Raw genomic sequence first — 14197 nt, forward strand, 5'->3', positions numbered from 1 at the left:
GGTCACCAGAACTAGTGTCCCCATTGGAAGATTTCCCCTCTATTACTTTTCTGGGGACAACCCACAATTTTGGATTTTCTTTTACTTTCACTTTCAATGATAGTGGTAAAGAGGATAGAATAGAGAGGGTGAATTTCCTTACCAGGGGCACAGACAGCAATAAAAACTGACAGGGGTTCAAATCCCTCTTCATTCTATCCAAAACTAAAAGAAAAGGTTTTGACTTAAGTTATATCTTAAGGTTGAATTCACACCTGCGTGTTGCGTCACAGATTGTTCGTACTATTTTTCTTGTTTGTTGCACACATTCACTTGAATAGGCTGCCCTATAAGCGACAAATGTGCCAAAGCAACTCCTGCACCTTTTTTTTACAGTGAGCCTCATGCATTTTTGCAATGCATGTTGTGGTGTGCATTTTGCGCAACTGCTGTCTGTGTTTGGGGAACCATTAAGAATGAAGTGGTTTGAATTGAGCATAATAGTTAGGCTTTTAATGCTTAACCTTCCATTCTAAACCCTTAACCTGTTCTGCAACACTTAAGACCCCTAATCTAGAAGCTTACCCTAAACCCCTAAAGAAGAACTTCACCCTCTTTTTGCACCTTATATAATATTATTGTTTACAAATGGCAGGATTGTGACAAGTTGAATCAGGTCTGAGGAAGGGAGCTTGTCCCCTGAAACACATCAGCTTTCCAACAGCAGCATTTTTGGAAATCGCCTATTATGACTAACCACAAGAAGTGTGAAACATATTAACCTACCATTCATTCCTGTGACAGCATCTGTCAATATTACAATAAAGACATTTTTATTGGTATCCTATTGCGGTGTGCGGCTGCCTATTCCAAGTTTCTTTGTTTGTCGTGGTGGCTAGGGATGATCAAACTTTTGAAAAGTTCGGTTCGACCAGAACACCCAAAATTCCCGAAAGTTCGGGTCCGGATTCCAGAACCCCATTGAAATCAATGGGACCCGAATGTCGGTAATCAAAAAACACCATTTGAAGCCCTAAAACCCAATAAATGCCCCTAAAAAGTTCCTAGGGTTCTGGGTCATGCCCCAGGGACTATTAATCACACAAAAAAAGTTCTTAAAATTTTTCGTTTTTGATAGAGAGCCAAGTTTTGAAAAAATTATTGAAAAAAAAAATGAGATTTCTTTGGATTTAGTGCCTGCGGGGTCAAAAAAATGTACCTGTAAAGTTTCAGTTCTGTAGCATGTCCAGAACCAGAAAAAAAAGATAGTTTGTCTTAGAATTGCAGTAGAGCAGGGATATGGCTCCACTATTTTCACACCTTTTTTGTTGCAGGTGTTTATTGGGCTTTTTTGTGGACGTCTTTGGAGGCAGGCATGACATCTGAACTTCTGTGTAGGGGTATATATACACAAACACATATATGGATATATACACATACACACATATAGGTGTGAAAGTAGCAGAACCCTATGCCTGCGCTAATGAAATTATTTGCAGGCATAGGGCTCCGCTCCTATCACACCTATATGTGTGTATGTGTATATATACATATATGTGTGTGTGTGTGTGTGTGTGTGTATATATACCCCTATACAGAAGTTCAGATGTTATGCCTGCCTCCAAAGACGCCCAAAAAAATGCCCAAAAAAACGCCTGCAACAAAAACGCCCAGGTGTGTTGTTGCAGGCGTTTTTTTGGGCATTTTTTTGGGAAAATAGTACCCTAACTTTTTTTTGGAAAATAGTACCCTAACTACACTAGATATCCCTTTCCTCACACATAATAATTGCTAAATGACACTTTTGAAGCAGGAGTAACTGAACTGCTTCCACTCTCTTCCACAGCCCCTGTTTTACAGTGCTAGAGATTTGGCGGGGCTTTGTTATATACTGGGGGGCGTATTCGCTACTGATTGACCTCTGGACCCCCTAGTCACTCCAATCACATTCCTAGCATTCTCCTGCCCCCTCAATTGGCTTTTACTGATGGTTCTGGACCAATCACAGGCTTTTAAAGCCCAGTTCCTGTCCCATTGCATTTTGGTCGGTTCTGGTTGCCGAATTCTAAACTTTTTCCGCAAAAAGTTTGGAATTCGGCCGAATTTCGAACAGTCAATGTTCGGGTCGAACCGATGGTCGACCCGAACTGTTTGATCATCCCTAGTGGTGGCGAGGCGGGCCAGCACCTGTGGTATTACCTTCTGTGGCATCTCCTGGGCTTACATGGAGTGGTAATTTCTCCTCTGACTTCCTGCCTGTATTGTAATTGTTATATGATAAGCTTGTACCTTCTCATGTTTGTGAGCATGTTTTTGGCGTTTTTCTATTAATAAACATGGTATTGGTGGTAATGCATTAGGCGTTTGCGCCCTCCCTTGTCTTTTTACAGTGTTTGCCGAGTTTCCCCACTTGAGGAGGGCAGCATCCCTCTTGGCAATGCACGTGCACTGTTGATTGTGGCAGACAGTGAGTGCTAAGGATTTGGAGTTTCTGGTTTACCCCCTAACTGTCATAAATTTCATACAATCTCTTTCTTTTGTAAATACCTTTCTGTTTTCTGCCCATAGACTCCTGGGAAATGAACGTAATTCCCATGCGTTAATCCCATGCATGCGCCTCAACACTCTACCTGAGATTCATATTGTTTACACGTTGCCATAGTAATGACAACATATAAATAATCGGATTCTCCAGTGGATTTGTGGTGCGGAACAGAATTAGCACTAGGCAACATTAACTTGCATGGAAATGCGAGCATGGTTATACAACCAAAAAGGTAATAATATTTTGAATTGTGTCTTTTTTAAATTTTCTGGTGTGGGGTGAAGTTCCTCTTTAAGGAAGCCCTTTATCCCTTTCTCTCCTCACCCCAATGTGTAAAGTAAATTTAAACCCTAACTGGATTAGGTCATTAAAGTCTAAGGAGCCAAAAACGTGTGTGATTTTGAAGACTTTGCACGTTTTTTCTTTTGATGCATTTGATAATGTGCTCAAAGGTCAGTTGGGCTTTAACACTTTTTCTGCTGCATACTTATCTTGTCCTGCCCCAAGAACCTCTTGGGTGATAGTATGCACCCTCCATGCCATATTCAAATACTGATGAGAAATCAGAAGAAGCTGCTGTAAGGATTCCTTAGACCATTCCCAACCAAGGTCCTACAGAGCCCTAGAGTTCCTCCAGAGGTTCCTTAAGCTATGGCAGATTAACTTCCTTCAATTGGTTCAAGGACCAATGTTATGTGGCCAAGCCAGCGCTGCGACACCAATGATCTTTTTTAGCTGACTTTAGGGGTGGCATTGTGACCACCACTGTAAGGTTTGCATTGCTCCTACTGACCACCAATGAAAGGGCAATTTTCCCCATTGACCCCCAATGAATTAGTTTTAGTTCCTTTAGGGTTCCCAATTACCCTAAAATTATACTAGGGGTTCCTCTGGGGTAAAAAGCTTGAGAAAGGTTGCCTTGGACTGTTAAGTAAGAATAAATCAGCCTCCTACATTGATTCATTATAGAGCCTGATTCTGGGAAACTGTCAAGTTCTCAGAGTGCCATTAGTCAATTACTTAATTCTTTAGTAAACAAGGCATCAAAGGATTAGACTTTCCTATTGAATAAAGTAAGCAATCAAAAGGACACTGTCATGAGAGAATAATGGAGGCCAGCATTATTAAGAATGCTAGTTCCCTGGCTGGCATTCTGATGCTCTGACTTCAATGCTGTTTGAGTTGCTGGCTAGTATAGCGATAGCTAGATCTGGCTCTTTTCTGACGCTCATATACAGCATCTTTGTTCTGTGACTGTGTCTGAAACATACTAAAGACAAGAGTAGCCAGACATCTAGCATTTTCAGAGGATGTTTGCAATGGCAGCCCTCATACTGAAGCTGCAGCCATGAGCTTTTTCAGCAGCTGCTTCCCCTTTTGGATCATCACAAGGAATTTATGGACTTCACTTTTAAAGATTTATATCTGTGATTTTGCATATTGACACTGAATTTCATGTTTCTTATCTAGGATCTAAGAGCTGCAATTATTGTTGTATTATCACTTAGAAGTTATTTGTATATCAACTTCAAATAGTAGCTTTATGTATATTGATGATAGTGCTGACTATTTCACTTTAAAATGTATTTATAGTATATTTTTTTATGAATATACAGATTTGATAAACAAATGTGCAAAAATAGTGCAACAAAAAATGCAACTTCCATATCTGCTTTCTAAGTAATTAACTAACTGATTTTAGAATGTGTTTTAAAAAGTAAAACAATTTCCCAGACACAAAGAGTTTAAAGTAGCCCCACCTATTAAAAAAAAAATGTTGGGAGATACATAACCTTTTACATTGACGATGAGTGAAATAGTTGACTGTGGAGCAATCTTCTTATTCTTGAGCGATTTGACATTCACTAACTGCTCTCCACCTACAAGAGCAAAGAGGAAAATTCAGCGCATAGTACATTTACTGTATTCACGGTGCAGGCTGCTGCCCAACCATTACAGACATCTATTATAAAACAAACTGATCTTCCTTAAGACTAATTCCAGACAGATTTTTTTTGTGTGTATAAATGCATTATTTAATGTGTCAAAGTCATATACAGTTGGCCTGTATTTGGCAGCTCACCAAAAAGACGAAAATTCCCCTAGCAGAGGTCATTCCCCAGAGTTGAGCCATGTAATATAGGCCGTAAGGTGAGGGCGTTTTTCGTTTACTCCCGTTCCCATATATGGGGCACTAAATAATTTTCATTCTAAAAAAAAGAGCTATTGTTTGTAGGCTCTAAAAAAAAAGTTCTCCACATGTAATCCTGCAGTTTTTTTTTATTACTGTTTAAAGTCGGCAATAGTTCTTTCCTCGCGTAATAATATTTTTCTCATCAGTGATGAGGCTTTGCGGAACAATAGTCACGTGCTTTCCACTAGACCAATAAGGTGGCCACTTTTCTGGGGCGACATGTAAACATTCGTACAAGATGTCTGCGCCCTTGTTATCGATATCTACTAGTGAAGAAGAGGAAATTACGCCCAGACCTCCTTCAAAAGTTCGTAAAAAGCGTTTTAAACAATGCTACATGCATCTTACGTCCATAAAGACAGAAGACACAAATGATTTTACTCGCACACGATGGGATACATTTAGAAACTGCGTCAAACGGTGGCTTGTCTTGCGAGGTGAGAGTCAGAAAATAGCAGAAACCTACAAACATTGTATAGAAATCGAGTTTGACAATGTTCCCGAAGACGCGGGGTTTCACTCCACTTGCTACAGGCGTTTCATTGACAAAAAGCGCTTGGATACGGCCGAGAAACGGGCCACACAGCTCCCTGAAACTCATCAAGACCAGTCTGTGCCATCGGGTAGTAATGTTAGTATCGCTACAGTGGAAAGTCCGACAAAGAAACTTAGGTCCAGGACCGGCCTGCCAGTAGCTTGTGCTGGTCCTGTGCTTCCTGCCTTGTGCATCATTTGCAAGAAAACTGAGAAGTACATTACTGTGGGAGGCAAACGCCAGAAAGACCATCTTTCACAGGCAGAAACATTGTCAGCAGGTAGGTAAAAACAAAACACACACACACACACTCAATTTAAATTACAAAAATGTACTTGATGGTAGTTTTATAGTTAGGCACAGATTTGGATTGTTTTGCACTTTTGTTCCCATATGCATGGTACCAAGATTAACTTACATAATTTATTGAATGTCTATTTTACAGTCAAAAACAGATTTGCATTGTTTTGCATACAGCTACAGCCAGAAAACTCAATTTTGTTTAACAATTAACACTTTTGATCAGTGGTTTTTGCTTAATGGTTTAATTTTCTTTATTAGTTTAATTAGTTTTGATTTATTTACAGGCCAGTTGCTGAAAGCTGCTGAGATAAAGGAAGACACTAGCATTCCTGTGCATATTCAAGACAAAGACTGTGTGTCTCTGGAGGTGCGATGCCACAAGTCCTGTTATCGACAGTACACCAGGTTCTTAACAAAGACCAATGCAACAGTTACCGGCGAGACCTCAGAAGAACAGTGAGTTATTACATTATATTATATTATATTATATAATGTCTGTAAACACCGTTTTGACTGCACAGCTAGCACCAGCAATTAAAAATGACTAGTGAATGTTTAGTGATCTGTTAAGGTAGAAGAAACTATAAATAATTTTCTTGATCTATAATAATAAAAAAAAAAGTCTCAAATTAATTTAGCAGTGTATTTAAAAGATTTGCTTGCATTTATGTTACATTTACAATTGAAGCCTTTGTGCAGTACTTATGGCACATAAAGTAATGCATCTTGTCTGTTTTTAATGTGTTTTCTTTTCAGAAACGAGCCAATCTTTGATGCCAGCTACAAGATCTTCTGTGAAAGGATAATTCGCCAAAGAATAATTGTGAACCAAGAGGTGTTGACAATGACTCAGCTAAGAAGGATCTTTTTAAATCTGGTGAAAAAACATGAAGATCTTGATGCTTCAAACTACAGGTAATTTGAATACCACACATGTCTTTGGCATTTGGAAAGAACGTTTATGCCCAAAAACCTCACAAAAAAGAAATTTATAATAATAATATTAATCATATTTAACAACATGTATAATCTATTGATGATAAATCAGTGTAAATTAAGGGTTGAACAGACTAGTCGACCTTAATGTAATGCCATGATGCTTTAAGTTTGACATCGACTAGTCGCGTTGATCATGTGACACTATGATTGTGCTTATTTTGATACCAACAACATGACGGCGTTGCAGAAGACAACAGAAGAAGCTTGTACAAATTTAACTTGCAAAGTAAGTCTGTCCTGAAGTGTAGTGCAATGCACACTCATCTGAAAAGGCAACCGCTTGCATTAGGTGAGAAATGCAAATCATTTTGACAGCAGACCCTTTGCGGGTAGTTTAATTGACAGGCAATCTGACCAATGTATATTTTACTGCGTCGGACATAGCATCAGCAAATAATGGGGTTGGTTTATAATAATGCATCAATAAAAATGTTTTGCACTAAAATGGGAGTTAATGTTAAAATGGGAGTTGTTCAACCCCTAGTGTGAATATATCTTTATTTATACCATTGTGATCATCTTTCACTATCTTTTTTATTCAGGCAGGATAAATTGAAGAGGAGGTTGGCCCGTGATTTCCCCCAGCTGGTGTTTCACTGCCCCAAGAAGCGCAACGTCAGTGAGATGGTTTTTGTTGAGACATTATCTGCAGATAAGCTGATAGACAGGCTACCTCATCCATCAGGTACAGAAAACACTGAGTCAACTGAGGTAACTAGTCAAAGTGACTGTGAAAACAGGGCAAATGCAGAAGATGGTACACAAATACCAATAGCCTCTATAAGTACTACAGAGGACACAAGGACACTTTACAGTGCAGGATTAATATTAAAGACGCTTCTATGTGACTCTCATGGTAGGAAATGCCCGTGGCCACCCACAGCAAATGACTTAAATGTGAGTGAAGCAAAATCTGTTGTGCCAATTGAACTGTACAATTTGATTTCCTGGATTATTGGTGCAACTGAGGAACCAACACTAGCCCATTATGTTGACATCCCAGATGATTTGAATCTAAAAGTGATTTCTATCTGTCAAGACATTGTGTATCTTGCATCTAAGGGCCGGAAGCAGACTCCTAAATCATTGTGTCTTGGTCTAACAGTTTGCCATTTAACAGGTTCGTCACAAATTGTGTCACTTCTAAATAGACTAGGACATTGTGCATTATGGGACACAGTTGTCAGTCTAGACACTAGCCTTGCCCAACTTCAACTAGTAGAGGGGAGAGACAAAATACCAAAGGGATTCTCACAGAAGGTTCCTACAATACTTGTGTGGGACAATATTGACTTTGGGGAGGAGACACTGTCAGGTCGTGGAACTACCCACCACACAAATGGGATTATGCTGCAAAGTTCTGTAGGTGAACCTGTGTCAACAACAAACAGACAACCACTACAGAAGGGAGTTTCCTCACTGAAAGCACCCCCTAGCATCCCTGTAGAACAGTACCATCTGTCTAAAAGACAAGGACCACAGAACTTGTTTCATCATGACAGTGTTCCATTACAGGCGGACGCATACAAATGTAACACTGCAACTGCTGTACAAACTGAACTGGCATATGTTTTTGTCAAGTCCATAGATGCTGAAAAATGCACAATACCAAGCTGGACAGGTTTCCATACATTGCTTCAAGGTGATGGCCCTCTGCAAAAGTCAGCACTGTATTATCTTCCAGTCATTGAGGCTTCACCGACAGAGATGTCAACAGTAAACACAATTCTGAAGCAAAGTGTCCAAATTGCTAATCAGCTCGAACTGGAACATATAGTCTTAGTTTTTGACCAAGCTATATATGCCAAAGCTCAGCAAATCCGTTAGAAAGATGATGACTTTACTAAGCGTTTAGTGATTAGACTAGGTGAATTTCACACATGCATGTCCTACCTGAGCATTCTAGGAAAAAGGTTTGGAGATGCAGGGCTGCAAGACATACTCATTGAGTCTGAAGTTGTTGCCCCAGGATCCATCAATGGAGTGATCAGTGGTCATCATTACAACCGCAGCATGAGGGCACACAAACTTCTGTATGAGAGTTTGCAACGCATCAGACTTCTCACTTTCTTAGACTCACTGCCACCAAAGGAGAGATACGAGTATCTGGATGTCATGAACGAGATCAAATGTGCATTCCTGGACAGAACAATGGATGTTTGTGTACAAATGAAAAATTTGGCACAATGTGTTCGAAGTATGAAGACTTTGTTAAGAAAAGGAGCGCAGAAAACCCAACGTTTGCCTTCTGGAGTTCATATATTTCCATGGTACAGATACTCCTCCTATTTGTGAGAGCAACAAGAGAGTCCGACTGGCAGCTTCACCTGTCATCAGTACGCTTGATGATGGCATGGTTTTTTGCATACGATTGTGTGAACTATGCTAGGTATTTACCCTCATACTGGCTGGAAATGGTCAACTTGCCCCTCACACATCCTTCTTGCCACAGTGAGCTCAGTGTCAAAGGCCAGTGGACTGTCCAACGTCAAAGTGTCCATGGATTTGCCTCAATTGCTTGTGACCAGGCCATAGAGCAAACATGCAACAGAGATTCCAAGACAAAAGGTGGTTGGACAGGGATAACACAGAATCGAGCTGCAGTCTATCGCTGGATATTGTCGCAACATGAAAGGGCTGCCATAGCAAGACAATGTGAGGCAATGGCAGGTAAATCTCCCGATATAAGGAAACGAAAAGACCTTGACAGCACACGAATTCATGCTGATGAAAAAGCTGTGACCAGAATAATTTCCACCATAGATTCCATGCTGAATCATTTTGACACACACCAAGATGGCATTGTGTGTCTTAGCTCTGGAAAAGTAGCATCTGAAGAAATCATGAGGGATTTGCTTTCAGCTCCGGAAAAGGGGGAAAATGCTGTCAAAGAGTTTATGGACCAAAGACTGCTATCATCATCAGTTGACATATTTGCTCCCATCAAAACACAAAAACTGAAGACCTTTAGTAACCAAGCACAGACAAAGAAGAAATCTGCAGCAGGCAAGGAAGTGATTCTACGTGCCGACAAGAAACTATTCTCCAGATTACTCATCATAGGTCAAAGTAGAAAGATAGACCTGCGGGAAATTCTATCTTACTCCTTGGGAACTGTGTCATATCCTTTAGCCAGTGCTGATGGTTCACTTGCTAAAACAAACAAATCAGCTCTTATGGATTTATTGGAAACCAAAGGTGGAGACTGTTTAGTTGACAAAGTTCCGACAGATGGAGCTATTCTCTTTGATGGCATGGCAGTCATTCAAGCCATTCGGTCCATACCAAGTACCTTTGGAGAGCTTGCAGACACCATACTGCAGTACATGGTCAAGCTTGGTCTGAAGCACAACTGTACACGGATAGACTTTGTGATTGACCAGTATCCAAAAATGAGTATTAAAAACCTAGAACGGTCACGTAGAGCTGGTGGTGGTACACAACTGGTGAAAATTTATGGATGGGATCAGAAAACACCAACACAATGGAAAAAGTTTCTATCAGATGGAACAAACAAAGAAGCACTGGCAGAATTCCTCTATGTTGTTTGGCGAGAGGCTGATCTAACCACTGTGGGGAAGGACTTAAGCTTGTACATGGCACACGGAGACCAGTGTCACTTTGTGACAGTAATGGACGGTTTACAAACTCTCAGTGCTGTTGAAGATTTGACATGTGATCATGAGGAATGTGACACCAGGGTGTTTTTACATGCACAACATGCTGCACAGGAACATCAAACTGTAGTAATCAAGAGCACTGATACTGATGTGGCAGTGATTGCTTTAAGTCTGCAGCCAGATTTACCATGTAGGTTGTACTTTTTCACAGGGGTTGGCAACAAAACAAGGCTCATTGACTTAGCTAAGGTCTCATCAGCTCTTGGCACACGTGTCTGTTTGGCACTTATTGGGATCCATACCTTCTCAGGTTGTGACTCTACAAGTGCCTTTTATGGCAAAGGCAAAAGAAAGGCATTTTCTGTTGCTTGTGAGAAAGAAGAATATCTGACTGCATTTACAAATCTGGGTAGCAGTTTTAACCTAGACCAGTCTACATTTGAGCTACTTTGCACATATATGTGCCACCTGTATGGACAGTCATCTGCTGAAAATGTGAACGATGCTAGATACAAAGCATTCTGCATGGCGTCGTCAGCTTTGCCAGAACTATCCATGCCCCCGACAAGTGACGCCCTGTACCAACACTGCAAAAGGGCAAATTACCAAGCAGCCATAATGAGACATTCTCTGAAAGGTATAATGTGTGCCCCTTCACCCATTGGCAATGGATGGCACCTCGAGGATGGTGAGTTAACAGTGACCTGGATGACTAGAAATACTGCCCCTGATAGTGTGCTGCAGGCAGTCCACTGCAGTTGCAAACATAGCAAATGTGAGACTGAAAGATGTTCCTGTATGTCTGCAAGACTGTCTTGTACTGATTTATGTCGGTGCCAAAATTGTGCAAATGTTTCACAGGAAACATGGGATGATGGTTCTGATAGTGATGATACCGATGAGTAAATATGCGCTGTGTTATAATTTAAGGTTATTTTGAGCTGTAAACAATTTTTTGTAGAATTGTCTATTTTTTTGGTAGAATTCAAAATTAGGGCGACATGGTAGACTTTAGAGTCACTTACGCCAACTTGGACCAAAGTGTGCTTATATTTCTTTCTTTGTGTGATTACAAAGCACCTACTGAAATTTTTGAGGTATAAAACATCTCAGTTTTGCTCAATTTGTAATGTTTTTGTTTAATTTTGCTCTGTGCCAATCTGTGAATTTGAATAAAGTTTTCAAAAAATTTGCCATATTTCATGGTCTACATTCACACTTGAGAATATAATTCACCAAAACCTGTCTAAAATGTTTAGGTATATGTATAGTTGGCAGTTTGAAAGATATTTTTTGTTGTTAAAATGTTTTTAAACAAAGTTATAAACAAAACTAGCAGCATAAGATTTTCGTTTTTTCTAATTCGCAAAACTGCAGGGAATTTTGCGGAGAACTTTTAACCCAAAGTCGACAATGGTATTGTCTATGCAAAAATGCATTTAAAAAGTAGTGCCCAGACGTGGGAACGAAAATCATTTTCTATCCACTTTTTCCTAGTTCACCTTACGGCCTAATAGGCCAAAGATAGTGCCAAATGAAAAAAAACCCTTAAGTGTCCAAAGTCTTTATTGTTCAACTGGTTAAAAAAACAAGGCAAAAGACAGGCAATGCATTTTGGTGGGCATGCAAGGAAGGGGTCCCCTGAATTGCATTGGATGTCTTTTGCCTTGCTTGTTGTAACCAGCTGTACAATAAAGACTTTAAACTCCTAAGGATGTTTTCTTTGGTGCCCTCTTTGACCTATTACACTTATGATTTTATTGTCGAATTCCTTACGGTGATTTAAATGCTTACCTACAAAGCTTGAAAAAGAAGTATTGGTGGCAAATGCTCTTTATATATAGTATTTAATATTCATGTAATAAAGTACATCTAAAGGCTTCTGTATGACAGCGTAAACAAGTACCAAGTCCAGTTGCTATGGGGTGTATTCATTAAAATGTTTTTAGTCAGCGTCATCACGTGGGTGCGCTGACCAATTTTATGCTTGCCATTGCTAGTGATGGACGAACATCAGACTGGGCGGTTCGCGAATGCGATCCGCAAACTTTCTCAAATGTTCGCGAACCGCAAGTTCGCGGCGGACCCCATTCACTTTAATGGCAGGTGAACGTTAAAAACCTCCAGGTCATATTTGGAGCAACAAAACACTTACTAGCTGTGCACACGTAGCCCCACAACATGGACACTGACAAACCAGAAGTATTGCTATTGGAAAAGTTGCCATAAAATTTTTTTTTTCTTTTCAGCCAAAAAATGTTTTTTTTTTTTTTTTTTCTAAATCAGCCAGAACTGACAGCAGCCGGTAAATACATGTCAAATAAATATCTGTGGCTGGAGGTACATTAGGCATTCACAGGATACAGAAGTAAGTGTTGGCCAGTACAGGCCCCAAAAATTAGCCCACAGGCAATTCACTTGACAGCAAAGAACTTTGTATTCTGTGGCTGGAGGTTGCTGTGTGGAGCAGGGACAGACTGTATAGTGACACAAGTCACTTGCAAATAGGTCCACAAAAGTCTTTTGTCAGTGTAGGGAGAGGTTGCTGTGTGGAGCTGGGACAGACTGTAGCAATTAGGCATTCAATGGACATAAAAGGCCTTTTATGCCGCTGTATTTACCTAAGACAGGGACCATGAATTGTTATGGGTGGCGGCGGATATTTGTGGGCTGTCATCAGGAATTTGAATCAAACATGGTCTACTGGTCACATGTGTTAAATTCCTCCGAGATCCATGCCTCATTCATTTTTATAAATGTGAGGTAGTCAACACTGTCGTGAGCTAGGCAAGTGCGCTTATCAGGCACAATCCCTCCTGCTGCGCTGAACGTCCTTTCGGACAGGACACTGGACGGGGGGGTAGCCAACAGTTCCATTGCAAATTCTGCAAGCTCTGGCCAGAGGTCAAGCCTGCCCACCCAGTAGTCCAGGGGTTCATCACTTCTCAGAGCATCCACATCAGCCGTTAACCTGATGTAGTCGGACACCGGTCGGTCTAGGCGTTCCCTGATGCTGGATACGGAGGACAGCTGTGGATGGGTCGGCTGAAAGAATGATCTCATATCAGAAGTGACCAACACATCTTCAAACTGCCCTCTTCTTGCAGGCGCTGTTGGATTGCTACCTGCAACTGTTTCTCTGTGAGTGGAAATTCCTCTGCCAGCGCACACAAAAGCAGAATGCAGCATTTCCTGAAGCAAGGTTGGAAGTGCTGCATTCTGACAGCCCTCCGTAATGGTGGTAACTAGTGTTGAGCGAACACAGACTGTATTATTCGTGTTCGTACCGAATAATTGGATTTTTGTTACCCGAATACGGACCCGAAAACTTTACTGTATGTTCGGGTTTAAAATCTGTGTTCGGTCATTTTATTTCCGGGTTTGTATGTAATGGCGCGCTTTTAATGGTAAGCTTTCAACAGCCATTCAACAAGCGTTTAACTGGTGTGCCTTAAGCCATCCCAGCCATGCCTACTAATGTATTAGTAGCTGTGATTGGCCATCTGAAGCATGTGACCATGTTTTTATAAGTTCGAGAGCCCCAGCGCGCCGCGTCATTCTGCTGTAGATTAGGGACAGAGCACACATCATACATGCTGGCTGCTGATTAGGGACAGACAGTGAAAAATTATATTGTGTCCGAAAAGAATTCAGGGTCAGGTCGGAGTGCAAGCAGGGCGAGTTATTAGGGCATTTTAGGGCGAGGCTGGAGAATAGGCAGGGTCAGTGTTCTACATCGATTTTGCTGTGTGGGGGGTTTGCAGTGCCAGTGACCGATCTTATCGATCATTTTAGGGCGAGGCTGGAGAATAGGCAGGGTCAGTGTTCTACATCGATTTTGCTGTGTGTGGGGTGGTGCAGTGAACACAATCTTTTTGCCCGCTGAAGAGGAGGGAGAAAAAAAATCTTTTTTATCAGTCAGTTGTGTGCAGCGTTTTTCCTTCAGTGCTGCTGACTGTGATAATACACTGCTGTGTTCACATGTGCTATTATTGAGTGATTTTAAAATTTATACACTTTTT

At 40.8% G+C, this 14197-nt stretch overlaps 1 protein-coding gene across 1 annotated transcript in view; it reads right to left on the reverse strand.

Moving 5' to 3' along the window:
- LOC309553570 (venom factor-like) overlaps positions 1-14197 on the reverse strand; it is a 424228-nt gene that overhangs the window by 188385 nt on the left and 221646 nt on the right. The window contains exon 23 of the mRNA XM_082254842.1: positions 4318-4404. Coding sequence (XP_082110968.1) covers positions 4318-4404 — 87 coding nt within the window. The remainder of the gene's footprint in view (positions 1-4317; positions 4405-14197) is intronic.

The sequence above is a fragment of the Pelophylax lessonae genome (genome assembly GCF_965119305.1).
Source record: "Pelophylax lessonae genome assembly, chromosome: 4".
NCBI classification, from domain to species: Eukaryota; Metazoa; Chordata; class Amphibia; order Anura; family Ranidae; genus Pelophylax; species Pelophylax lessonae.